The 27,291-nt window shown below is 53.4% G+C and overlaps 2 protein-coding genes across 2 annotated transcripts; one reads left to right on the forward strand and one right to left on the reverse strand.

The window, feature by feature from the left end:
* The first annotated feature begins 964 nt into the window (after positions 1 to 964).
* Positions 965 to 5,549, forward strand: LOC121363190 (SAP30-binding protein-like). The gene is made up of 2 exons (XM_041485325.1): positions 965 to 969; positions 2,217 to 5,549. Exons 1-2 carry the CDS (start codon positions 965 to 967, stop codon positions 2,965 to 2,967), a joined length of 756 nt encoding a protein of 251 aa, XP_041341259.1. The 3' UTR covers positions 2,968 to 5,549.
* A 52-nt stretch (positions 5,550 to 5,601) lies between these two features.
* NALF2 (NALCN channel auxiliary factor 2) lies at positions 5,602 to 27,283 on the reverse strand. Its single transcript, XM_041485326.1, has 4 exons — positions 27,058 to 27,283; positions 26,687 to 27,016; positions 9,079 to 9,250; positions 5,602 to 8,585 (listed from the first exon to the last, which is right to left on the reverse strand). The coding sequence occupies exons 1-4, from the start codon at positions 27,250 to 27,252 to the stop codon at positions 8,176 to 8,178; spliced, it is 1,107 nt and encodes a 368-aa protein (XP_041341260.1). The 5' UTR covers positions 27,253 to 27,283; the 3' UTR covers positions 5,602 to 8,175.
* Positions 27,284 to 27,291: the final 8 nt, after the last annotated feature.

Here is a 27,291-nt window from a genome sequence, read left to right on the forward strand (position 1 = left end):
TGAAAGCAAGAAACAAAAGAATATAAAGAAAGGTTACGAAATCAAATTCAGTTAAGGCAGGGTTATTGTCCCTCCATCCCGCCTCTCTGGCCTCCAGTTGGGATTGGATTTGGCAGGAAAACAACCCCCATGGGACAGTGGCTGGGGTTTAGAGCAGGTTCTGGGGGGAGCTCGTCCCCGTGGGACCCTGGTGGCCCCAGTGACACAGCAGAGACAGGGAGGAGGAGTTATCATCAATTCTTAACATTTTATTTCTTTACTGGGTTAAACAAGGAGCAGAGAAAACCTCGGCCCCAAAATACAACAGAACTGAAAGCATTACAGGTACAGAGACTATTGAACACAGAGAGTAGTAGGATAATATTTTAATACAACTGAATTATAGCATGGGATTGTGTTTTTGTTGGGTTTTTTTTGTTTGTTTTTTGTCAAACCAGTTTGGAAAATAAATGTAATAGGAACTAGTGCAAAAAAGTTCTAAACATGAAGCACAGTGTATAAAATGGCATAAGAAAACTGTCCCCTCGAGGACACAGTCACTTTCTTATGACAGAAGGGAGAAAGAGAAACAGAAGGGGGGTGGGAACAGAGGGAGGGTCCAGGAGGTGGAGGAGGAAAAGCTGGAAAGAAAGAGAAACCGGGCCGGGGGATTAGAAAGGATACTTTGACTTCAGCAATGTTGGTTTGTGTTTCACCACCACGCACTGTTCAAGGACCTCGTTGGGGTCGGGCCGAGCTCTGTCACCACCCACACGGCACAAGCACTCGAGAAGGGTTCGGGCTCGGCAGCCTGGGCACGGCGGGGTCGGGTCCCACGGGTCCCCCCGAGGTCCCCAAGGTGCCCCCAAGGCCCTGGGACACCCAGCACAAGGCAGGGAGCCCCAGCTCGGACACGCTCCAGAGGGAGAAGGGCACGAGGGGCTGGGGTCTCCTCCTGCTCTCCCTTCCCACATCCCTCCCGAACATGGCGTTGGCTCCCTCAAGGACCAGCACATGGAATTTGATCCCAATTTCCAGCCCAGTGCCTCCCATCTCCCTTTTGAAGGCATCCTGAGGCTCCAACATGAGGCTCGGAGGAGCTGGATTCAGTTTGGGTTGGAACAGAAAACCAAACCAAACCTCCATCAGAGGCATGGCTGGGGATCCCCAGGAATTCCTCCCAGGCATCAGCAGCTCTGATTCCCACGGGGAAGGTGTCCCTGCATTCCCAAGGTGTTATCCTGGCCTGCTCAGCCAGGATTCACTCCAGCCTGTTCCCACCACGGAGCCACCCAGCCTCCTGCCCTGGAGAAACTGGCTGGATGCTATTTTAAGGAGAGCTGGTTGGAATTCCTTACAAATTGCTATTCTCTCCCAATCCACTGCCGCCAGTTCCAACCCTGTGAGCAGAAAAAGTGTGATTGATTTTTTATTTTTTTTGCCTCGTTTTCTATTTGGAAAATGAAAGGTTTTGTGGGAAAGGACTGCTCTGGATGCATTTCTCAATTTGCAAAAAAAAAAAAAAAAGATCCTTAACATCCAACCTGAACACGACATGGCCCTTCCCAACTTGTCCAGCCTAGTTTAAGAGAGATTTAGCCCCCAGACACGGGAAGCCCCAGGGAAGCAGGAAAAGCTGATTCAGGAATTCCCTACCTGTCTTGGGTTACAATGTAAGATGTAACCAAAATATAGGTGGGGCAGCGTTACCTTCTCCATGACTCAGCCCTGATAACTCCCCCCAGGGAAGCACCAGCCACTCTGTGGGGAGCCATCAGCACTAGTGGGCCACCAGGGTCTCACAGAATGACTCATGCATCTCATCATCCCATTGCGAGAGGCTCCACCCAGGGGGAGGAACCAAACATTCCTACCTGGATATAGTCTGAGGCCTGGAACACCACAGGAGCAACACCACTGGATTTGCAGAGGACAAGGGCTTCATAACCACCATGGAACCTCCAGAGAAGGACCAGATCTTTCTACAGGATCACTGCTTTGAAAGAACCACATCCATCACTCCAACAGCTCCCATTTAATGGGACTGCTACCCCACCCTGACCAACAGGCTGGCAGGTCCCACTCTGACTGTCAGTCTAAGCCAGTGCTTCTGTACTACTGCCTTTAGTTTTCCTGCTAAATTGTAACTCTGACTTGGAATCTCCCGCTGGTTTGCTTTCAAGCTGGAACATTTCTGGTGCCCAGAGTGGGCAGCCCTGGAAGATGTGGCAGTGAAGTGCAGCTCTCTCCTTGCTGGAGGTTTGTGGTGAGGACCCGGAGCCGGAGAGGGACGGCGAGGCCGGCACGGTGGGGAGCGACGGGGGAGAGAGGAGCCTGCTGTCAGCTGGGGATGGAGAAGGTGACTTTACCCACCTGGAGGGAGATGAGGAAGGGTACAAAGAGGAGCATGATAGGAACAGCAGGCACTCAGAAGATGATGATTTACAGACTGAAAAACGTAAGGCTGGTGACCTAAAGGAATCCCAAGAAGTGGAGGAAAGAGATCTTCAGGAACCGGTTGCTTCTTTTTCAGAGAGAGTGTGGAACACGTCTCCAGATGAGATGAAAATCCCTCCTGAGCCTCCTGGCAGATGTTCTAACCAATTGCAGGATAAAACTAAAAAGCTGTATGAGAGGAAAATGAAAGAGGACATGGATATGAACTACAGCATCCAGAACAAAAAGGAATTTTGCAACCCCAGCATCTATGAAAAGCTGATCCAGTTTTGTTCCATTGATGAAATTGGTACAAATTACCCAAAGGACATGTTTGATCCTCATAGCTGGTCAGAGGATTCATATTATGAGGCCCTAGCTAAAGCCCAGAAGACTGAGATGGACAAATTGAAGGCGGCCAAGAAAGAACGTACAGAAATTGAATTTGTGACTGGCACTAAAAAGGGTACAACAACAACTGCTGCTTCCACAACCACCACAACATCCAGCACCACTGTGGGAGATGCCCAGAAGGTGAGGAGGAGCAAGTGACACGTGTTGAGGAAGGGTCTCAAAGAATGACTCATAAAATTACATCATCTCATTGCGAGCTCCTGCACACTGAGGGGAGGAACCAAACATTCCTACCTGGATATAGTCTGAGGCCTGGAACACCACAGGAGCAACACCACTGGATTTGCAGAGGACAAGGGCTCCATAACCACCACGGAACCTCCAGAGAAGGACCAGATCTTTCTACAGGATCACTGCTTTGACAGAACCACATCCATCACTCCAACAGCTCCCATTTAACTGGACTGCTACCCCACCCTGACCAACAGGCTGGCAGGTCGTACTCTGATTCTATCAGTCTAAACCAGGGTTTCTGTACTACCGCCTTTACTTTAATTTTCCTATTAAATTGTAGTTCTGACTTGGAATCTCCTGCTGGTTTGCTTTCAGACTAGTACACTGCCCCATCACTTTCTGGCAGAATCCAGGAATGTTTCTGTCCTGACATTGTCTCCACCAAGCCCTACAGGCATTCCTTTCCCAGACAGCAGCAGGAATGGGAACAGGATGAATCACAAGCTGAGGGTAACCTGGGCTATGGGACCTCACTCCCTTTGGCTCTGTGGAAATCATGGAATCCCAGAGTGGTTTGGGTTGGAAGGGACCTTCAGGATCATGCAGTTCTACCCTCTGCCATGGAAGGACACTCCACTATCCCAGGTTGCTCCAAGCCCCATCCAACCTGGCCTTGGATGCCCCCAGGGACAGGGCAGCCACAGCATTTCCAGGCAACCTCAACAACCCATCCCAAACCATCACACTCAGTGCCACCAGAGACCAGGAGGCACATGCAGAGCTCAGCACAGGGACACTCCACGGCCTGGCCTCACAGGATCCTGCCCAGGAGAAGCAGATATCTGGGATTTTCCCTTTATTCCCTTCCTCCAGGCGGCAGCCGAGCCTCTCCCGGCCCCGCCCGCGGCCCTGAGTGGCAGTGAATGAACTGCCCTGACATCTCCTCTTGAAGCAAAGCAAAATGTGTTGAAGATAAACCAGTTCCAGATGTTTTCCCAGTGTTGCCAAGTTACTCAACATGTTCTGCTTTAGTTGTCAGATGCTTTCAAAGCGATTTCCCTAACTCCGAGCACGAATGGTGAGGGCTCTCCCTGGGAATCTTCTGCCTGGGGCTACCATGGATCTGTATTTTCATAAGAAAAAGACTCAGCTAATGATTAATGTTCCCCAGAGGAAGCGGGGCCTTTCTTTGGGATTTTTCTTCAGTTATTTTTAATTAATTTGTACAACTGGCAGCTACATGAAAGTGCAAAACCCGGGAATAACGCTGGACCCGACTCCTTTTGCTCCTTCTCTCTGCCCACACCTGGAGCTTGTGGAGACATCATCACCCCTCACTTCCCTGGGGATGAGAAACCCCCTCACCAGGGAGGAATCACTGCTTCCCACTGGGAATTTTCTCTGAGCAAAGAGAAGTTTGTCCACTGAAGGAAAAGTAATTTTTACATATTAATCCCAACACGGGGCATCTTCTTTAGGAAGAAGAGATAAGAACATGGGATGAAGAGGACAAAGCCCCTTGGGTTTAAGTTCCTAGTGGGATAAATAATTTAGAGCTCACATATTCCAAGGTGGCTTTGGGAATGTGGAAAGCATTTGGGATTGCAAAAGGCCCCTGCTTGAGTGGACACAGGGCTTGGGGTGAAGCATCCCTGGACACAGTAAGGAAGCCCTTCCCCTGCTTATCCAGGCACATTCCTTCTTTATCCAAGCACACTCACTCCTTTTCCAGGCACATTCCCTCCACTTTGTAATAAAAATAATGCCAGTAGTGTTAAGTGAGACAATGTCACTGTCTGCTTCCCGGGCTGTTCTTTCAGAAAGCAAAGCCAGAGTACTTGGGGATGGAGGATTAGGAGGTTGTAATGTCAGACCAAAGGCAGGAATTTTATCCGATGGGCTCCTGATGATGGACTGCTCCATACACCACTTCCAGCTGCTCCTGCTCTGGGAACAGCCTTGTCTGGATCCGTTTAAGCAGATTGGCAAAGTGTTGAATGCAGCATATGGTGCCCTAAAACCACAAAACTTATTGACAGCAGCCCAGACTCACTAAAGAAAAGATCTTCTACAGCCTCGCTCTGGGAAGACCCAGACTTTCCTCCCACTTGCAGCAGGTAAAGCCCATCCCATGCTCCCAGAGTGGATCCGCATCCCATGTGTTCTCTCTGGCATCTCATCCTCTTAGAAACACCCCTCGGGAGCTGTGGCCTGGAAAGCACAAGGATCTCCTGTCCTGGTGGCCTCCTCACTCCTGGTGGATGGGGCTCAAACCTCCCCAGTAGCCACCCAAACCAGCCCAGCTCTGAATTGGCTCCGCTTCCCGATTCACTGGGATGCAACACCTCCCGAGGGAAGCCTCCAGCAGGTGTTAGGGAAGCTGAAACTGTTCCTCACAGCTCCCAGGTTATCCCAGCAAATCCCTGCCAGCACCCCCTGAAGAAGACTTGGGTTGTTGGATCTCACTCCTGCAGCTCTGTGGAAATAATGGAATCATGGAATGGCTTAGGTTGAAGGGATCTTAAAGCCCATTCTGTTTCACCCTCTGCCATGGGCAGGGACACCTCATACTGGACCAGGTTGCTCCAAGCCCCGTACAACCTGGCCTTGGACACTTCCACAACTTCTCTGGGAGCCTCACATCACCACCCCCAAGCCTGGCCTGGCGCTCCATCACCAGCAGGACACAAGGGTTCAGGGCAGGGAGAAGGACGCGCACCCCCAGGGAGGTGCCGGATCCGGATGTGGTGCAGGGACTGAGGCCGGGCCACGCTGCTCAGTGTCACACATGACACATGAACAGGGCCAGTGACTCAGGGCCACTTGCTGACGCACCACACTGGGCCATTCTTCTCTCTCCCGATGAGTCGCTCCGAGATTGGACACAGTCTATCTCCGAGAGAGGCGCCTGGAATTAGCTTAACTCTTGGCAGTACAGGAGAAATCTAATTTCCTTCGGGATCCGGCTGTCTGGAGGCAGGGATGGGGCTGTGCTCCCTCCCCTGGCCTGCATGGGAGCTTTTGCTCCTTCTCAGAGCAGCTCCACAATCCACTGCTCACAGAAAACCAAGGGATTGGATCCCGGTTTGCAGAACTGCTCCATGTCCAACTGTTCTGATTGGTGTCAACTGGGCTGAAATTAGATGGATGAGGAATAGTCAAATGAGAGACATCCTACTTTTTGGGTGGCAGTAGCAAGGGAATCTGCTCTGGAAACACTCTCCATCTTCCATGAGCACCACCTCTCCCACCCCAAAAACCATGGGACAATGGGATCACAGGCCTCGTCTCTGCAGGACTTTAGGAACAGGCAACTGGTGGTGTGTAAACATCACCCCAAAGCTCTGAGATTCAAGTCAAAGCAGGAATCAAACATTCAGCTGCTTCTCAGAGCCTCTTTGGTCTGGAAATGGGCTGGAAATGTCAGGAAACCTGTGCTTCCCACGAGATGCCTGGTACTTCCTTCTTCCAGCCAGGCAGGAAGTAGCTTTGCTCATGGGGCTCTGCTCACGGGGCTCTGCTTGGTTTTGCTTCACCTCAACAGACCAGAAACCACAAAACTCCTACAGATCATCAACTCTGGGACTTCTTGAACCCTCACAGGGATCCGAGATCAATTTGGGGTGCAGGACATTCCTCCTGCTCCATCCCTGTCTCCTGCAATGACCCACGCAGGGCTCTGCTGTAGGTTCCTGTCAAGAGCCAGCCTGGAAACAGAGGGACCATCCCAGCCCCTCGGGGAGCTGGGAGTGGGCTCACACCCAACTCGTGACCTTGTGCTAAAACACCCTCTCTTCCTTCCCTGCCCACACCCAGGACAAATTACAGCCCCTGGTGCCTGGCCTGGAGGCACCACCTCGCAGTGTCCATGCTGGGAGCAGTTCTGGTGGGTGGGTGGAGAATTGGGAGTTTCCTAGGAAATGACCTGGGGATCAGATCCTAGGGATCTGATGTTTGTTTGGGGCTGAATCCCTGGATATGCTGAGCTCAGGTTAAAAAACCACCCCAAGTGAGCCGAATGAGGCTACACCAGCCAGCACCTTGCCCAGCCAAGTCCAGCTGGGCTCCCAGAAATTTCCGGATCTGGGGGCATCCATGGATTGAAACTATTCACAAAAATGCTCCTCCCTAGCTGGGCTTTATTAGTGCCTCTTTGTGTGGGAGACTCTCCCTCCAAGCCAGATTTCTCCAGCCCGCTTGCCCAGTCCTCCTGCCATCCAGTCAATGATTTGTAGCTGGGAAGCATGGAAGGATGCCTTTGGGATTCCCTGCATCCAACTGTTGCCACGTGGGATCCCTCTCCCTCACAGCCTGTGTGCTGCTGGAGTCACATCTCCCCAATTCCTCACTGAGACCAGTCCCACCAGCCAGGGAGGACAACAAAAAAGGTTACACCAAATCATCAGGACACTTTGCAAAGTGGGATGTGGGAATGCTGGGGACATCCCTCCTGCTCCAAGCCTCCTCCCTCTCCTCCTCCTCCTCACATAGAGGAGCAGGAAAGGCAAGGCGGGAAGAGCAAGCTGGGATGCAGTGAGACCAACCCCGAGTGGTACCACAGTGCAGTGTCACAGCGTCCCACTCCTGTCCCCAAACGCCACCAGCGAGGCAGCGCCGTGCTGAGGACACTGCGCCCCGCCAGGGTGGTTCTGCCCCGAGCCCCAGTGGCTTTTCCCTGGGACAGGAGTGGGCCAGGCTGTGCCGGGAGGTGCTGCCCCTCCGCCTGCTCCCTCGGGATTCAGACCCAGGAGAAAAGGAACGAGGGCTGGGCTGACCGTCAAACCTCGGCACGGCGCGGGCGGGGAGGCGCGGGCACTCAAGGCACTCGCGGCAGCGGCCGGGGGACACCCGGCAGTCCCATGGGGACACCCTTCGATTCCCAGGGACCCCTCCCCTCGGTCTCCCCGGCCCCGTGCCGTTCCTGCCCGCCCGACGCCTGCGGGGCCGGCAATGCTGGCCCTGCCCGAACCCTTCTGGCGCCGGGTCCCGCAGCCCTGTGCGCGTTAGAGACTCTTCACCACGGGGATGCCCCGCGCGAGCAGCTCTTGGGGGATGTGCGGGGGTGCGTGTGTGCCACCCCCAATCCCGTGCCTCCCATTGGAGGAATAGCATGTGCCCCCCTTATGGGAAAAGATCTGGCGTTCTCCTTGGAGGTCGGCTCTGCCCTCTGTGTCACTCGTCCCGTGCCACGCTCTCCTCCAGGGCGGGCGGGGTCTCCAGGCCGAGCCCCCCGGCGCCGCCGTGCACGCTCGAGAAGGACACCATGGTGTGGAGGAGCATCAGGACCAGCACGCACAGTCTGATCCTGCTGCTGCCGAGGCGAGACCCCGCAGAGACCGGCAGCAAGGACGGGGAGTGAGGCTGGTGGTACTGGTGGTACTGGTGGTGGTGGTGGTGGTAGAGGTGGTAGTGGTTCTGCCTCTGGTGATGGAGGTGGGGGTCGTGGCGGTGGAAATGGAGCGACTCTGACGCCGTGGATTTGGGGGATGTGTCCTCGTTGCTGTCTGGGGGGTGTTCGCAGGAGTCCCATTGCACCTCGCAGCACTTGGCCTCCTCGTCGGGCAGCTGGTTCTCCAGCAGGCCTGCAGGAAGGAAGGAAGCAGGAGGAGGGGTCAGCGGGACACTGAGGATGAGGCGCAGAGGAAGCGAACCCTGGTGCCCACCAGTTGTGGGATGGGCACACCTGAGAACCAGGACAACCAGACACCCCCTGGGACTGGCCCCAGCATGTCTGTGAGCCTGCACAGCAAGGCGAGCTCAGAGCTCCCCAAATCCTGCTCACAGCGGTTCAATACCCCCACCCTGCTTTAACCCATCACCTGTAGCTCCCTCCATGCTTTAGCTTTCAGTCAGAAGTAGGACTTTCACCTCCTGGGCTGAGATGTTGCTGTGCCCCCATTGACCCCTTACCCCCATACCCTTGGGGTGGCCACATTTTGGCATCAGGCAATGTTTCCACACTGCCTCTCCTCCCACTCCACCCCAACAAACCTTCCAAACTCAGGGAGTGGCTTGGAAATTTGTCAGGGCTCACCAACACCCCCCTGTGCCCGGTGTGAGCCCGGCCCTCCTTACCCGTACAGATGAAGCCAGGCAAACCTCCATAGATCAGCTCATCATTGTCCGGTAACACGAAGGGGCACCTGGTCTGCACCTCCAGGCAGTATTGCTTGCATGGGATCCGCTGCCGGCACTGCTGCTGGGTCACGTTGAAGTACTCGGAGCACAGCCACGCCTTGTAGACAGCCTGGGGGAAATCACGGAGAAGGACATGTCACTTCCCCAAGCACTGGGACAGCTGGAGCATTGCAGTGTGGAAGGGGATAGGAGAGCTCCCAGCTCTGGTGGGAAATGTATGTTGGGGTCATTCGTTGAACAGCGATGGATTCAAACAATCACTGGAGTGTAACAATGGTGGAACTCGTCTATCCAGCTAAATCCACCACAAAAATAAAGCTAATTACCACATGGAATAATGTCTCCTACAGACAGGCATTGTGGCAGATTCTGCCAGCATCAATGACCCAAGAGCTCAGTCCGTCACACAAAAATTCAAACGCTGCTTATCACCCATCCCAGAGTGTCCTCCTCATTCCCAAGACATCCCATGGCTCTCCTGGGAAGGGGAGGATTCTCACCTTCTCTAAAGTGCTTTGGCCCCCGTCAGCTCTGGACATGAAACAGCAAAACACATCATGGGCTAGTCTTTACTGGAAATTTCCTGCTGGAAAAGCTGCTGGGATGCAGCACATGCAGCCACTGCACCTCAGGCTTGTCCCTCTCTGCCAACAAATAACACCTTCCTCACCTTCCCCACCAGGTCCTGGGAGAGATTCCCAATTCTCTGATATCTGGAACTAGTGCTGTGCCATTTCTTTTGCTGAAGGGGGAAACTTGTTCATTTTCCATGGATGTTCTGGCACTGGGATGTACCAGTGGTACAGGTGTCTTCATGTGCTCTGTTCACCTTCCTGATACTTCAAGCTGTGCTTGGCAACATTTCCAGAAGGAAGAGCACCCTGGGGTTTCAGCTGTGACTGCAAGGCAGTGCCACATTCCCTGCCTCTCCAGCCTGTCCAGTCCTGGGTTTCCCTCTTCCCTTCCAGCCTCCGTGTGCTTGTGCCCACAGCAGAGAGCCAGGCATAGCCCAGCTGGCTCAGTTACAACCATATTCCCAAACTTCCCTTATCTCCCCAGCATCAGGCATGGGGGAAGTTGTTTGTCTCCGCTGGCTGTAGCAGACAGGGAGGGAGAACTCCCATTTCTCCTGGTGTGCATCATTCCTCCAGCTGCAAGAAACCCATGGCACTTCCAGTTCATCCATGAACTCATGAGGGCACGAGTGACAGCACCACGGTCATTCCATGACCACATCCAACTTCCTTTGAAACCAGCTAGAAAGGGCTCCCTGTGATTCAAAGGGAGTGAGTTTCCCTCCTCGGCATGCTTAGAGAAACCCAGTGCTCTGCCTTCCAGCTGCATTTTCATTTTCTGGAGGCTTTAAACCCATCACTTCTTTGTTTCCCCATGTTTTTCATAGATCCTTATCATTGTTTCTTTGGCTCACAGTGGTGTCTCAGGATTAAAGCTTGTTGGGAAATTCTTGGCAAGTTATTTTAGTTTGTTTTTTTTTTTTCCTGTAAAATGCCAAATCATGAAAGCCAGAATTTTCACAGAATTGTGTTAGTTTTGGTGAAACTTCCATCTCAAAAAGTTTAATGGGCACCAGGACACAATTTATGGAGTGAACATTTTGGAGCAGTCCCCAGTACCATGGCCATGGCTGGCCCCTGGGATGTGGGAATGCAGGTGCTTGTTCTCCTTGTCCTGTTGGGTGTTAATTACTGGGACACAGTGGAGCAGCTCCAGAGGAGGGAATAACTCTGCAGAGCGTGAGGACACAAGCAGGAGAGTTTCGAGGTCTGGATCTGCATCCCTGAACATGGAAGTGTTCAGGGCTAGGCTGGGTGGGGTTTGGAGCACCCTGGGAGAGTGGAAGGTGTCCCTGCCTGTGGCAGGAGGTGGGACAGGATGGGTTTAAGGTCCCTTCCAACCCAAACCATGCTATGACTGTATGATCTGCCCAAGCTGATAGAACTGAGGAGGAAGAGCCTGTGCTCTGGAGGGGCCACAACCCCCAGTGCAACACTTGCTCTCCCTGACAGCCCCTTGTCCCCTGGGGACAGTGTGTGGAGCAAGCAGACATGGGGACAGCAAGGAGGACACAGCAGGACCCCTCAGTGGCTGGCACACGGCCCTCTGCAGGCACCATGAGTTTCTCTCCGTTGGGAAAGCAGGACCTGTCACCGCTGCTATGGAACCTCAACAGGATGTAAAGGAGGGTTAGAGAGCTCAGGGGACAGCGACACCTTACACTGATGGGACACAGCACCAGGGGGTGTAAAATGGGCTCCAAAGCAGCCACTGACTGCCCAGGATGTATTCAGACAGCCCATATCCTTATTCCAATCTGAGGACTCAACCAGTCTCTGCCTGGACACGATGCTGTTGTTCCCACACACTCCAGTGTAATGTGGAGCAAAACAGAGAGAGGCTTTATTAATTACCTTAATGATTTGGGGTGCCTTTAGAGCAACAAGGAGAGGGTGTCCTGAGAACACCCCAACCCTCGGAGTGTCCGGCAGCGAGCGGCTGGATTAACTTCTTCTTCCCCTGGCGACCATCCAGGATTTTGGGCAGCTGGTGTGGATGACCTCCTTGAATTTGAACTGGCTGATGTCAGGTGGGTGAATTCCCCCCAAAGCCATGAAGTTTTCAGAATTAAAATCTGGATGGATTAACTGAACCACACCAGCCTGCAGTTTTAAGGGGAATTATGAACACACAAGAAGCTGGATGGACATCACTGGTGTGCCCAGTCCCATCTGGGATGGACACCCTGAATCCATCCCTCCAGCTCAGCCTCTTTTCCAGCCCTCATCTGCCTTAGGATAAACATCTCCATCAGTGGGACTTGTGTTTCCCAAGGAGGTTGTTTTACAGCACTTATCTCGCTGCCTACAAGTTTTCCTTCATACTTGACCTACATTTTTCCATCCAAAAGTTCACTCCCTTCAATCATTCCCTCCACCATTCCCTCTCCCTGCTCTGTGTTTACACATCTCTAATATTTGCAGATGTCTCATGCTCCCCCTTTAGTCACAACTCAGGCGAGCTCGGCTGATTTACTCACTCCCATTTCCTGCCAGTCTTCTTCCCAGCTCCGACTCTCCCACGCTGCTTCCCAGATCCCAGTCACATCCCAGCTCCCACCTGGGCTCACATGCAGCCTGGCATGGAGGGTACACTGAGTGCTCCAGCAGAGGATTGTGGGTGTCACTTGAGCTGTCCTAGCTCCAGATTTGGGGGGAAAAGGCAGCTGGAACAGGAGATTTCCCAGAGCTTTGTAGGAAGCTGACTGAGTTCATCCTGCTCTCATGTGGAAACAGCTGGCACAAACAGGCTCTGCATGGATCCACACATATTCCCCCTAAAATGTTTGTGATGATTCCCATCAGGGAAGTCTGGCAGAGGGTTGGGATCACACACAGGAACATTCCATGAATTTAATGAAAATATGGAAGAAGACACTGCAAGGAGCTGGTGATACCACTGGGGAGGGCAGAGCTGGAGCACTCATCCAGAACCTGAACCAGGATTCCCTGGCTGTCTTCCATTCTTCCTTTCCTTTCCCTTTGAGGGAAGCACTGACCCCAGCCAGCCTGTGCCATTCCCTTGTAGCAGATCCTCCAGGTGCTGCAGCAGGAATTCCTGCAGATCTGCAGGATGGAAACTGCCTGTGTGTACTGAAAACCAGAGACATCCAAGACCTGCTGGTCCAACAGGGCTCTCCCATTCCACTGGGATCAGGCTGAGACACAGGTGGATCTCCAGGAGATCCCAGAGTCCTCCCATCACTCACCCACAGAGATCCATGTCACAGACAAGGAGCAAATTCCCTGGGATGCTCAAGGTTTTGGTATCTCCAAGCTTACCCCACACAACCTCCTTAGTTCTGCTGTTAAAAAGGACATGTGAGAATTTAGGACAGGAAGAAATTTATTCCCTGCTTAGATCAACTAGGAAAGCTCCCTGGTTTCCATTCCTGCCCTCTCTGGATTCTTCAGGAAGCGGGTTGGGTTGCAATCAGTGTTCCTGCCATTCTGGTTTGGCTTTTGGCAGATCTCCAGCCTGGCCAAGTAAATTAAAGTGACCTCAACTCCAAAATAGCTCCAGTTTGGTGCCCTCTTTCTGCATTTTTAGCTCTGGAGGATTGGCTGCATGACTCTGAGAAAGCACAGGGAATTTGGCTGCCTAGGAAAGGAGCCAACTTCAGACACCCAATTTATATGGAAGGAAGAGGACAGGCTATCTATCCACATTGGAATTTTGGAGGTGGGATGAAAAACCTCATCATAAAAGACATTAAAAAAACCCCAAATGAATTGGATTTCTAATAGTGAATTACACAGTCTGCTCACGCTTCCAGTGGGGTCTGGAAGCAGCAGTCAGAGGGATGGTGCTTTCACAGGGAATTCTGTGCCAAATGGGAGTTCTTCCCTGCCTGCACTATTCCCTCTGTCTCCTGGCAGTACCAGGACACCATTCCCCACCAAACAGCTTTTCCAAACTTTTTGTGTCCTTAGGATTTCTGTACAAGTCTGGCCACTTCAAGGCCAGTCCAGTTGCTGCCAGTATGTTGGAAACACTGGCACTGCCTGTGGAACCATCCCAGCTGCATTTTGGGAGAACCGATGAGCAGGAATGGAGCAGCATTCTCAGGATACGCCATCACTGCAGAGGATGCAGTGCTTGGGATAGTTTGGATGCTCACTGGGAATGCCAGCTGTAATTAACACAACAAACTGAACAGGAATCAATGCTTGGGAAGTTTCCCCAAGGAAAATCCTGCTAATGGCACAAACATAACAAATCCTTCTCCTTAATTAGAGGTGGGGATTGGGGCAGCATCCCCAGACCAAAATCCACTTCTCTGGAAGGGGGAGATGCAGACTGGAAGGCAGAGTGAAATAGGAAGTTTTACCTAAAAAATAATCTCAGAAGGAGACCTGGGAGTGTGCTTGGACCAGAGGTGAGGATCACTCTGGAAGTTGGGCTCTGCCATCATGATTCTCCTCCTTTCCCTCTTCTCACTGGGTGCACCCAGCTCCCAGCAGGGATGGGAAGAAAAATCCCTGCCTGCTCCTGCCAGACCCCCAGCCTGGAGCAGCCCCCTCCCCTCCCAGAGCAGTTCCTGGGACTCACATTTCCATCCTGGTCTGAGAGGAGCATCTGGAGTGGCTGTGCCTCATTAATCTTGGACACAGGGAAATGAGCACTGCTAATGAGCCGCTCGGGCAGCTCTCCAAGCTCTGGCACACGAGGATGCAGTGTGGGAAGCAGGACAGGCTGGGGAAGAGAAGAGCCCCCCTGGATGGCAGAGGATTAAGGGAATACTGAGGTGCAGGGCCAGCCAGGAGGAGTCACAAACACATCTGCAATGTCCAATTACCACTGTATTCAATTAACTCAGACAGTAACAATGTGGAGCTTTAAACCAGCTTCTTTTAGGCTTTTTAAAAAATTCTCCTTGCAATGGGCTGTTCCAACATGATCTCTGGAACAGCTGATTTTTAGTTTCTTTGATAGTTCTGGAGTTGTTATCCCTGCCTTGACACATTCACATGATCTGGGTTAGGAGAGAGGGGACAAAAACAGCAACCCAACCCTAAACGCCAACAACTGGGCAGGATTATGGGATTTGTATTGTTTTTCCTTCATTTTTAATATAAAGTTGCCTTTTGCCTGGCGATGACAGCACTGGAGCCGCAGCTCCTCCGTTTCCCAACCAGGGGAGCCTCTGCCCATTGTACCCAGCTCCAGAGGGCACAGAGTGGTGGTGGTGGTGGGCACTGGGAGGGGGCTGCCAGCAGGAATGCGACACGGATGGGGACGGGGGAATGGGGATGGATGCATGCAGGCTGCAGGGAATGGTGGGAATCCCAACTGGAGTGGGTGTTCCTCAAACACCACTGGAAGCTCCACACAGAGATGCTGGGCTGGCTGGCACGTGCCCATTCCAGGCACTCCATTACCCTGCAGCCCACTCCTCTCCAGAGTTGGTTTTCCCAGAAGTTTTTCCTCAGCCATCCCACCCATGACAGCAGTTTGCATCCTGATGTTGTGTGTCACTCTGGGCACAGGGGGCCTGGGTCTGGCATTGACCAGGCTCATCCTCCAGGAAGGTCCTGGGCAATGGAACATCCCCTGTGCTCCCAAACTTCCCACCTACATCCCACAGGACCAGACCATATCCCTTGTCCTGAGTGATGAAATCACTTCCAAATTACCTGGAAGCAACTTGTCAGAGCTACTTATTCACCACTCAATCACCTCATGAAGCAGCTGATAGTTTTAAAATTTAGAACTTTTTGTTTCCATTTTAAGAATAAAGCATTTTAGCTTTAATTCCCAGTTCCTGGATTAAAGAGACTGTGTGAATCCTCCTTTTAGATGGAAAAGCCCCAAATTTCCCCTCCACATCCAAGCCACTCAAACCCAGTCTGAGACACAAAACACCCCAGTTGCTCATTGGTCAAAATTAAGAGAAAACAGCTTTAAAGTGTGACTCCCACACACCTGACACACTCAAGGCCCAGGTAACAACTGCCACACTATGTCACGATATCAGGCAGCTCAACACATGCCTTGGGAAGGACTGGAGAGGGAAAGGCCGGGAGAACCAGCACCCAACCTGTCTCTGCAACCACACACACACCCCCAGCACCCACAGGTGATGGGCTGGGGGGCGACAGTGCCAGCTCCCAGCTCCAGGCAGTGCCAGCTCCCAGCTCCAGGTAGGAGGTGGCAGTGCCAGCTCCCAGCTCTGGGAATGCTCTCAGGGGACAGACATCACAGACATCACAGCCTTCTGGCTTTGCTCATCTGCTCATGGCACCGAGGGCTGCTGTGTGCAGAGCCCAGGGAAAAGCCTGGTCTCACCCAGCAGATGCCCTGGAACAGAGGGCTCCCACTGCCCTTGGAAGAAGCCCAGGAGGCAGAGCTTGTGCTTGTACCGAAGCAGGAAGCATTCCCTGGAAGAGCAGAGCTTGTGGATTTGCTTTGGACACCTCTGACAGCTCCTGTGCTGAGGGGACAGAGCACACGGCATCCCAACATGGCCATGTGCCTGTGTCTGTTGATTAATCACAGTAATTAATGGCACAGCTGGATGAACAGGAAGGCAGTGACCACTGCCAGGCCCTCCTGCTTCCCACAACCAGTGCCTGTCTCCATGCATGTCACAGGCTGCTCCATGCCCTGCCCAGCAGTGTCTGCAGCCCTTTCCCTCCCACCACAGCTCCCACTTTTCCCAGTGCAGGCTGGGATCTGGCTGGAGGTTACCCCCTGTCCAGCCACCCAGCTCTGCTTGACCATTCCTACAGCCCCCAGCCCTTTGCAGGAGGCTTTTGATCCCAGATCACGGCTATAAAATCCCAATTCCCATGGAATATTTCCATTTCATTATCCAACTCCACCTCAGGGTAGATGCATCCTCTCTCCAAGGGGGGTGAGCACAGGGTGACAGTGCTCTGCTCACGGATGGGAGCTCTTATCCCAGCATTCCTGATGTCAGTCTCCTGTTCAGTCCCCCCTCCTCACATCCTGGGTGTGTCCCCTCTACTCACCCTGGGAATTCCCTGGCAGTGTCTGGGACATGGTGGCCCAGCCATGGTGGGCTGCCCGTGGGCACTGCTGCCAGACCCCAGGCACAGCCAGTCCCTGTCCCAAGATCCCAGCCTGGGAGCACAGTGAGGCCACAGGGACCAGCGTTCCCAGGCTGCAATCAATCCAGGCTGCTGCTCTGTGCTCCTCTTTCAAAAAGGGTCTTGGCTGGGCTTTAGAGAAGAGAAGAGCAGCTTGTCAGGAAGGCAAAGCCAGCTGGAGTGTGGAGGTTTGTGTGGGAAGGGGGTGGACGCCAGGAGACAGGGACAAACAGCTGGTGGCCAGGGAGAGAGCAGCTCTCACTGGCATCTGGAGGGCTCTGTCCTTGTGACACCACATGGCCATGCTCCAAGGTGGAAGAGGGGAGGCCAGGTCTCCAGTTCCAGGGACTCACCACACTCTGAGGTAAGTTCTTCCCAATATCCCATCCATCCCTGCCCTCTGGCAGTGGAAGCCATTCCCAGTGTCCTGTCCCTCCATCCCTTGTCCCAAATCCCTCTCCAGCTCTCCTGGACCCCTTCAGGCACTGGAAGGGGCTCTGAGGTCTCTCTGGAGTCCCATCTTCTCCAGGTGAGCACCCTCAGCTCTCCCAGCCTGGCTCCAGAGGGGCTCCAGCCCTTGGAGCAGCTTTGTGCCCTCCTTGAGATTCACTCCAGCAGCTGCATCCCGTACAATCCCTCACCTGCCAGCCCCAGTGGGTCAGATACCAGCCCATCCTACCAGCCCAATGACTTAAAAAGTAATTAAAGACCTCTGCAAAAGTGGAGCTGAACACGATGGAGTTGGGGACAGAGGGAAAGTGAGGTCCCTGCAATCCATTAGGATGGCTTGAGGAATTCACTCCCATTAGATCCTGCTGCAGCCAGGGGCTTAGCAGGATTCAAAAGTGGATTAAACATTTATACAGCTAATGAGAACATCCTGTTACATTAGATAGGATATAAAAAAATAAAGGCGAGACACTTCAGTGCCACGAGCCATAAATTACCCACCAGTGATGGGGGCAAGGGAGAAGTTTCTCTGCTCATCCCCCTTCCAAGGAAGTGGTGAGGCTGGAAAACTGTTCTCAGGATGGTGTGAGTGTCCAGCCCAGCTAGGGCTTGTCTCAGCAGGGCTGTCTTGTATCCAATGCCTATGGAACAGCCCAATCCTGTATTCTGCCAGGAGCCCCTTGCACAGCATCCTGTGAGGTGCCACTTGGCTTGAGTGGGAATGGGACAGGGTATGAGGCAGCAGGAGGAACCTGGTCCCTCATGTCATCCTTGTGCATCCCACAGAGATGGGCAAGCAGCAGGATCTGGCCCATCCCTGCTCCCTCATGGAGCAAACAGCAGGGAGACAGGAGCATCCCAGCTCCTGGGCACCTTCCATGGTCACAGGGAGGTGCAGTTTTCCATGCTCATGTGCATGGTTTTCCATGCTCATGCTGGGTCTTGCAGCCACCTCAAGTTGTGCCCACGGGTCCCTTAAACACAAGCAAAGATGATTTTGAGATGCTTATCAGCACTCCTGGCAGCTCCTACTGCTGGAGACACACAACAGGCCATGGCTCATGTCAGACCCAAGAGCTGCAATCTCTGGTTTTCTCTCCCTGGCTGAACAGCACTTGCAGAAATCTCCTGCTCCCTTCCAGGGGAGGAAAGCCCCAGGATAACTCTCAGTCTCCGTGGTGAGCAGCAGGCAGGCGCTCCCGGCTGGCATCACTCCTCAGACAGAGAATCCCAAGGGATGTGCTACTGCAGGGAAACCCATTCCTGCTGCTCTCCCCTGGAGCGAGCCCAGGACAGGCTGAGGCTCTCCCTGTCCCTCGTGCTCCACAGAGTGGAAGTGCTTCCCCTGCATTCCCAAGAGCAAGGGGTGTCTGGAGAGTGATCCCAGGACCACATTCTGAGTCAGGCTGCCACCTCAGAGCTCCTGGTGCTTCCTGACAGTCTCATTTGAACGGGAGAGCAAGGAATGATGACAAACAAGCAACACAGCAAGGCAGGAAAACACTGCTCCCTGCACACACAGGCAGAATCCCCTGTGGATTCCTCCTCTCCACATCCAGCTCCATGGAAAATGACACGGAAGACAACCAGCTCCAAGGAATATGACACTGAAGACCAAGAGCAGATCAGGGAGATGCCCAGGTCTGAAGGGGGTTGAAATCATTACATTAAAATACAATTACACAAACACAGCTCTTGTTCTGCTGGCACTGGTCAGTCCTTCCCAAACTGCAGCTATTCAGAAAATTCCAAGAAAATTCCACTTGCCTCCTTTCCCTCTGTAAACACCAGCAGTGGGGAATGCTTGGGACTGGGGCCTGCAGGCCCAGGGTGTTCCAGGCTCCCTGATCTGTGCAAAGCCAGGAGCTGGCACACCCCTCACCAGGAAAACCCCCAACCCAGCCACTTCCAGGCCCCCTCTCCAGCTCCACTTTCACTCTCCTGTCCATCTGCAGCCTCCACCCACCAGCAGTGCTGCAGAGCTGCCGTTCAGGGATAAGATTCCAGCCAAGATGCCAAACATGTGTATCTGTTACTCCCAAGAGGATGAGCAGGGCAGGTGGCATTTCCTTCTCCAGCCAGGACCAGGAACATCAGGATGCTGGCGCAGGCAGAGCTCTGGAAAACCAAATCCTTGCCAGGTGAGGCCATTTCATGCTGCTTTTTGAACAGAGTGGCCACGTTGGCAGCATCTGGGGGAGCCAATGCTGCCAGCACTGCTCTTCCTGTGACACCCCAGGAGTATGGCTGGGAGAGAGGCCCCAGGGAAAAGCCAGGCGCTGGGAAGAGGAGCAAGGCTGAAGCAGGCGAGCCATTCCAGGCAGGCAGCTGCTGGCTCTGCCCACGGGAATGGGGCTGGAGCAGCGTGGACAGATGGCTACTTCTTGCCTCTGTGTCTCATTCACAGATTTGCTGTCCCTGAGTCATTGCCCTTCAAAGGACAGCAGAGCTGAGCTCCTGCGTGGAGCCAGGCATGAGTCGAATCCTAATGGCATCCCCGTGACAGCGGGAATAGCCCCCGGCAGCCAAGTACATCCTGCCTCTGCCACCTGCCTGCCTCCCACCCTGCAGGGCAGCTCTGGAGCCTGCAGCAGAGGAAAAGCCTGTGGGGCATCCCTAGGGACAGGCCTGGGGCTGTGGGATGTTTTGACAAACCCTCTCTGTGTGGGATCCTTGGCACTGCCCAGCACCGGGGTCAGGCCAGGCCATGTGTGATCCCCACTGGGCAGAACGGCTCCTTCCCTGATGGAAAAGAATCCCGTCCTCAGGCAGGGACCAGGTGAAGCCCGTTGTGAGGGTAGGTCCAGCTGGGCTCAAGCAGACACCCAGTGCATCCTCTCCCACCTCCTGGGGCTGGGGTAGGAGGTGCTGCCTCCTCTCCCTGGGATGTGTGCAGGGCTGGAAATCAGGGCAGCACTAGCAGATCCCTGTGTCCATGGGGAGCACAGATCACTGCCTGGTAGGAAAAGCAGCATGGCAAGACAGCCCTGACCTGGACGGCCACAGGCAGCCTGTGACAATGGATGTGCACAGCAAGGGCGCTGGGGTGGTGTTATTTTCCCAGATCTCACACTTTGCTGATATCGCCACACCTGCTGCTGAGCTCCTGACTCCCAGAGCCTTCCTGCACCACACAGAGCAGCTGGATACTTTCCATCTCCAACTGCTGAGGTGGCATTTCTGAGGAGCTCATCTCACCCTGCTGGTGAAGCCCCTGTGCCCACCATGCTCCCAGGGATGGGCACACATAGAGAAGTTGGGCTTGCATCTGGCACTGATGGCACAGGCACAGCTGGGAGCACACGGAGCAGGAACCGGTGCTAGAGCCTGTGGCACTTGGAGCTACTGGTGACAGTTTGATGGAGAGAGATGTCACCCTCCCTCGCTGTCCCTGCACCATTTGCTGACCTGCCTGTTGCTCCATGGAGACCTGCCGCTGCCTTGGGAAACTTGTGGGTTGTCGCCGCAGCACTACTGGCAGACACAGGTGAGGACAGGCAGACAACAAAGATTGACAGACAACCAGAGTAAAAGAGGCAGCCAAAAACCACCCAATCCCCCTGTAAATCCCTCCCATTCACATCCTGACCCCAAGAGAGACCACTTCATCCCACAGCACCTGTGTAGGTTCGGCCTCCAGCCCACCACACACTCCCAGGCAGCTTGAGATGTCTCCACCCTAAGCAAAACTCACGACCATCCAAGCAGCATCTGAGCATCCCCACTCCCACCTGGCTTGCAGCCCTCCCAAATTCCAGGTACCACTGGAGCATCCCTGACACCTCTACATCTTTTATTCCAGGGGGCAAACTCCTTCCATCAGTTCAGCTTTTGTTTCTCCTGTTTTTCAAGCCCTGATCTCTGTTTTCAAGCATCGAGGAGGTACCAGACATTGGGCTGTGAAGAGGCTGCAGCCACAGCACCTGCAGACCAAACCCACCATGGTCCTTTGGCTCAAATTCTTTATACAACTGAACCACATTTTTGTGCAGGGCTGCAAAAAATTCCCCTTGTTCCCATGGAATGGGTGGGGAACATGGAGCTGCACACTTGGCTAAGCTCATGCATGTGCTCCTGCTCAAGCTGCCAAATGACTGCACTGATGTGCTGGAATCACTTTCGAGTTCACTCTGGAACCTTTTTTCACCTCATGAAACACCTCACTAGCCAGGCTAGTTCTGGAGAAGATCTGGAGCTGACACAGGTGTGTGGGAACAGCCTCTCCCCTCCTGCTGTTCCTGGTGCACCAAAAGCTCCACAGGAGACCAGGTCCAGGGTGCAACCTTGCAGTCACCCATCCATAGATTCTTTGGAAGCGTCACTTCTAAAGTAACTTAGCAACCTTAAATAACCTCAAGTAACTTAGTAACTTTAAAAAAGCACAAGGTTTTGGTGAAACCACTTTTGCCATAGTTCTCAAGGGACCTTCCTTCTGTGCAAGGAGCCATCCAGGCTCAGAGCAGGAGTGCACCAGGTTTAGCAGCATTTTGGATAAGCCCAGCCGAAAAAAAACTCAACTTGAGCTACTTTTGTGAAGGTAAAATGCTACTTTGGTTCCCTCAAGAGGTGTCCCTGGCACTGGGATAACCCCAAGACATGGTGTTCCCAAAGCTCCTGGCACCAGCAGGCTTAGGTTTCCAGAGGATGTTCCACAGGCAGAGATGCTCTGTAGGGATGCTGATTGCTGATGCTATTCCTGGTTAAACAAGAGCCAGAAAACAGGACCCCAGAGAGTGCTGAACCTGGGCACTGGGGATTTGCTCCCTGCTCCGTGTGGGATGTGCCAGGGATGATGCCAGAGCAGGAAGAGCCTCCATTTCTCACCACATCACTATGCACCCATGGCACAGAAACACCAGCAAAGCCTCAGGAGTGAGAACCTGCCCTGCCAGGGGTGCTGGGGAAACCAGAGGTGCAGAACCAGATCCCACAGCCACAGGCCCGCGTGCTGAGAAACCTGATAATCTAATCACGTCTGAGAAGCTACAGGTCCTGTCCAGCCCAGCCTGCCCAGCTCTGCTGCCAGCCCCCTCCTGCCTGTCAGCCCTTCTCTCGCCACAGCTTTGTTTCTTGCAGCCTAATGACTCCTTAATTCCGCAGGCTTTGTCCCATAGATCTTGATTTGCCCCAGGACTGGCGGGAGGGGGCACTTTTGGGAGCAGTTGGGCGGGAGCCAGCATGCAGAGCTCGGCCTTGGCATCAGCAAAGCTCTCATCTGGTGTCTGAGCTGGAGCAACACTGCTCTTTTCCTGTTTGGAAAGATGGGAAAGGCACAAACGAGCCCTAAGCATCCCTCAGGGCACTGCTTTGGAGGGACAGCGATTTGCTCCTGCACTAAGCCCTGCAAAGCCTGGGCTGACAGTTTGAGTGCTGCTGCTGCCCCACATTTCCTGATGGATATTCGAGTCCAATATCCACATGCCCAGGCTGTGACCTCCTCAAGCCCCTTTGGAGGATGCTCCAAAGTGTCCCCACAACTGCTCAGTGCACCAAGTTCACTGCATCTTGCAGTGACAAAGGGTACAAGTTACACAGCAACAGGCGAGATGGAGGCGGCCAGCAGCTGCTCCTGACTCAATTAATGACTTTTCCCTCTTATGTTCAGAAAAACACAGGCATTTGCCACCTTTTATCCACATCATCCCTACCTAGCAGCATGACCCAGCAGCTGGCAGGCAGATCCTCGCAGCACAAGGTGAAATGTATTTGAGAAGATGGATGGACCTTGTGAACCCACTTCCATCTCTTCCTCCTGTCCACAGGACACTGCTGCCCCTGTCCAGGTGCATCCCTGTGGGAGCCAGACCCTCAAAATCCCACCAAATGCAAAATACAAATAATAAACTCCAGAATGCATCTTCATGTTTCACTGTTTCTCAACCACAGGGATTTCTGGTGTCAGTTGGAAGAGTAACAAATACAACATTTCCAGGGAGTGATTTGGAAGCTGACTGTGCTGCACAGGACTAACAACATATGCAGAAAGTGGGATCTGCCCAGGAATGATCCCCAAGCAGAAAATAAAAAGGGAGAGTATGACAGCACTGAGTAATTTCAGCAGCTGAATTACACACAGACCCCACCATTTCATGGGATTCCTATCTCCCAGGAGGACTTGGTCCAGTCTTCCCCTATCTCCAGGCACAGATGGATGTTGCAGACAGATAGAGAAACTATAAAAGAAAGGCCTCATAAAATCAGGCCTGCTCTGTTAAAGCAATAGCTAGCCCGTCATTTCTTCTAAGTGCAGCTAGAACTTTGCAAGTTCCCATGTGAAAACAATCTGGGTATGAACAGTTCATTAATGTAAAAACTTTTTTTGGGTGATAAATAAGTGCACCTGCACTTATTAGATCTGTTCCAGGAGAACCCACAAAAGAAAAATGCAAACAACTTGAACCTTAGCACATACACACAAATCACCTTCTGACCAACAAAGGAAGTAGTAAGAAAACTACCAAGTAATAGTGCACAGGAGGTCTGTGAAAACTGTATAAAATAAGTTATGTGAATAAAGATTTGGCTTTTCCCACATGAAGAAAATGGAGCTCAAGTGATTTATTCCAATAGACGGATCTGGGGTTGGGATGCCTAGGATGCTGTTTCCCCTCCTGGCAGGACCTGCTTTTTCTCCCCAAACCCGAGGGCAGCTCTCAAGATGATTTTTTAACAGGGCATTATGTGTCTCCTGAACTTACACACTTCCAAATTTTTAGCTCAGCGTGAAACCTGCTGCCATAGGAAGGAACTGGCAGCTCCAGTTGGGATTTTGTGTTGCTGTTCTTTGAAATCAGGTGGAATAAAGAGCCAAAATCACCGGAGTGGTTTGGCTGTCATAGAGCTCCCTATGAGCTGTCTACTGTGTTCTTAGGCACCAAATTCCAGAGGGATCCGTGCCTCAGCAGAGGGAGGCTGTGTGCAGGTAAGCTGGAGGTGCTGTGCTTCCTGAAAATCTTCAATTTTCCAGCTGCTGTTATGGAATGGCAGGGATGTGAATAGGATGCAGCACTAACCCTCCGCACTCAGCCCTGCTCCCACGGTCCCATGTCCCAGAAATATCATTTAAATCTCGTTTCTCCAGCTCCAGAGCTCAAGAAGCCAGAATCCTGCTGTGAGGGCTCTGCAGGAGCTCTCACACTGGCCAAGCTGCACATTCCACTGTTTTCCTCCACTCCTCTGCTGTTTTCCTGTTATTTGCTCTCAGATGTTATCCCTGTCAAGCAATAACTCTGCCATCCCTCACAAACAGGTATTACCCAGCACCTGGATGGGAATCACAAATTCGAACTGCTTCAAAAATCCCACCAGCCACATTTTTCCAAGGCAATGAGTAGCTGCAGTCCCTGCTCAAGTCCAGAGGACTCAAAATCAGGCCAAAACTCACTCGTCACCACAGTGCTGGAAGGGTCTGGTATTAGCCTCAATTCACAGATGGGGAAGAGCCACTAAGAGGGAAAAGCTGAGTCTCATGGATGTGAAAGGCTGGAGTAAGACACATAAATATGGAGTGAACGGCCTTAAACAAGCAGCCTGGTTTTTCAGGAGCAACCAAAAGGATGGGAGCTGTGAGGGCTCCAGTGGGAGTGTGTAGACTCGGGCACTCTTATGGGAATTTCCCAGTGGGTGGCCCAGGGGAGTGTGCACAGGTTGTCCCTGCTGCTCCTGCCTCCTGTTGCTTCCCAAGTGCTGCCTGTGGAATGCAAGGTTGGAGCTCACAGATGCTCTAAGGATGCACTGACATGGCACGGAACCAGTTCAGAGGAACGAGTCCTGCCACTGCCTCCAGCTCTGCATCTGCCCTGCACATTTCCTGCTCTCCCATCAAGGATGTTAAACCCAGGAACAATTAATGGAGACTCATTGAAGCACAGCTCTGTTTCTACACACTTTGGAGTCTCAACATAATTATTTTCGCACCTCTTTCACTTCTCTCTCTGGGTCTCCCAGCAGAGATGGAAGCTAAGCTTGAAGTTGTAGTGTTTATGCTCCACGAGACATGGCATAGGGAGATCCTGATCTTTCTGGGCCCCTGGAAGCAGGAGCAGCACAATGGACAGCACCCTGTGGAAGTGGAACAGCAGGACCAAACTACTTAGAGCAGGTTGAATACTACGTCCCTTGGAAACCACAAGGGGAATGTGGGAAGCAGACTGTAATTACCTGCCTTGGCCCGGGCCCAGAACACAAACACAAGCTCCTGCTCAAACCCAGCTCCCCACAAAAGTGAACTATTCCTTGGAATAGTGGCCAGGATCTCACCAATGTGCCCTTGCTGAAAGACACCCCCTTGGTGTCCCAGTGCTGCTCTTGGTGCTGCTCCTGCACTTTCCCAGGGCATGAACACCACTTCAAGAGCTGCTTTGCAAATCCAAGTGTCCCTCAAAACTCCTGTCTCAGAAGAGGAGCAGCCAGTCCTGTTGTACTGCCAGAGACGAAGCACTGCCACCATCCCTGTGGGGACAATGCTGTCACACACCCCAAGACACAGCTCTGAGAAAGGGAAGCAGATTTAATTATGGAGACCATTGCATTTCCCAGAGGTGATGTCTGGAAGGAGCATGCACAGGTGAGCCAGGCAGCTTGGAGCTGGTGGAAGCTGGAGGCACCACGGGTTTGTAAGAACGAGCATCCAGCACAACCACACTGGGGGCCTGATGGAGATCTGACCACAACTCTCATCTGGGAGAGGAGATGGCTCCATACTGAGCCTTGATCCCACTGATGCTGGGAGACACAACCAACAGTCAGTGACACTGGGGGGAACACCAAGGTGGGAGGCACATTACAGCACCCCTAGGCAGAAAGGGTGTAAGAGCTGGAAAACAGCTGCTGCATACAAGGAAGGGGCCCTGGCACCATGGTTCATCTCAGGTCACCACTGGTCTAATGACAGCCAGGCAGAACCCTGAGCTGTCCCAGGAGCAGCAACAGGTCTGAGGCAAAGGTGAGGGGCCTCACATGTGCCCCAGCTCAGCCCCTGTGTGCACAAGGGTGCACACGGAAAGGGGTGTGGGTGAGGCTAGCAGGGACTGGGGTGTCAGGAGTGAGGTACTTGGACTGAGGTGGCATGTGGAGACTGAGGTGTCAGGACAGGCATGATGAGTGTGAGCTGTAAGGATTGGGGTGCTGGTAGTGGGGTGTCATGAGTTGGGTGCTTGGACTGTGTTGGGAGCAGGGTGTTGGGAATGGAGTGCTGGCAGTGGGATGACAGGAGCTGCCTGTGTGTGCACAGTGTGAAGGGATGTGCGAGTGCTGATTCAGGCCAAGTCCTGCTTTGCCTTCTCTGTCCCACCACCCTGTCCCAACCTTCCCAAGGGCTCCAGACCTGTCCCACCACCACTGCCAGGAGAATTTGGGGAGCAGAGGGAGATCCCAGCCTGCAGGTAGGTGTGAGAGCAGTTGGACCACGGTACCCCCATACCACCAAGCCCGCTGTGACCCAGCTCACCCGGGACGCCCCCTCGTACCTTGCAGTCCGTCAGGCAGGATCTGACCGAGTACTCTTCCGATTGCAAGTACTTCTCCAGCAAGAGGTCGAACTCCTCGTATTTTTCCTGAGCGTGTTGGTCCAGCCGCTGGTACGCCTGGACGCAGCTGCTACAGGCCTCCCCGTCCAGCGCCCCGGCCGCCGCCACCACCAGGTCCACCATCAGGTTGTCCAGGCTGCAGTCCAGGCCGTCGGGGCCGGCCATCTCCCGCAGCAGGTCCCAGATCGTGTAAGTATCACAAAAGGAGAGGTTGAAGTTCCTGAAGTAAGCCTGCAGGAAGGTCCTTTTGGAGGAGGGCGAGGCGAAGAAGGGCGCGGCGGCGGCGGCGGCGGCGGCGGCGGGGGGCGAGCGCNCAGCTTGGCCCCGGCGCAGAGCCACAGATGGTCGGAGAGGAGCACGGTGAAAAAGAGGAGCGAGGCGAGCGACAGGCGCCATTTCTGCGCCCGCTCGGGGTCGGCCACCGGCTTGTCGCTGCGGCGCGGCGCGCAGCACACGGCCCCGCCGGCGGCGCCCCCGCGGGGGGACATCCAGGCGCCGCGGATCATGCCGGGGGCGCGCGGGCGGCGGGCGGGCAGCGCCGCGCT

This window comes from Pyrgilauda ruficollis, unplaced genomic scaffold (genome assembly GCF_017590135.1).
Source record: "Pyrgilauda ruficollis isolate IOZ18807 unplaced genomic scaffold, ASM1759013v1 scaffold7, whole genome shotgun sequence".
NCBI classification, from domain to species: domain Eukaryota; kingdom Metazoa; phylum Chordata; class Aves; order Passeriformes; family Passeridae; genus Pyrgilauda; species Pyrgilauda ruficollis.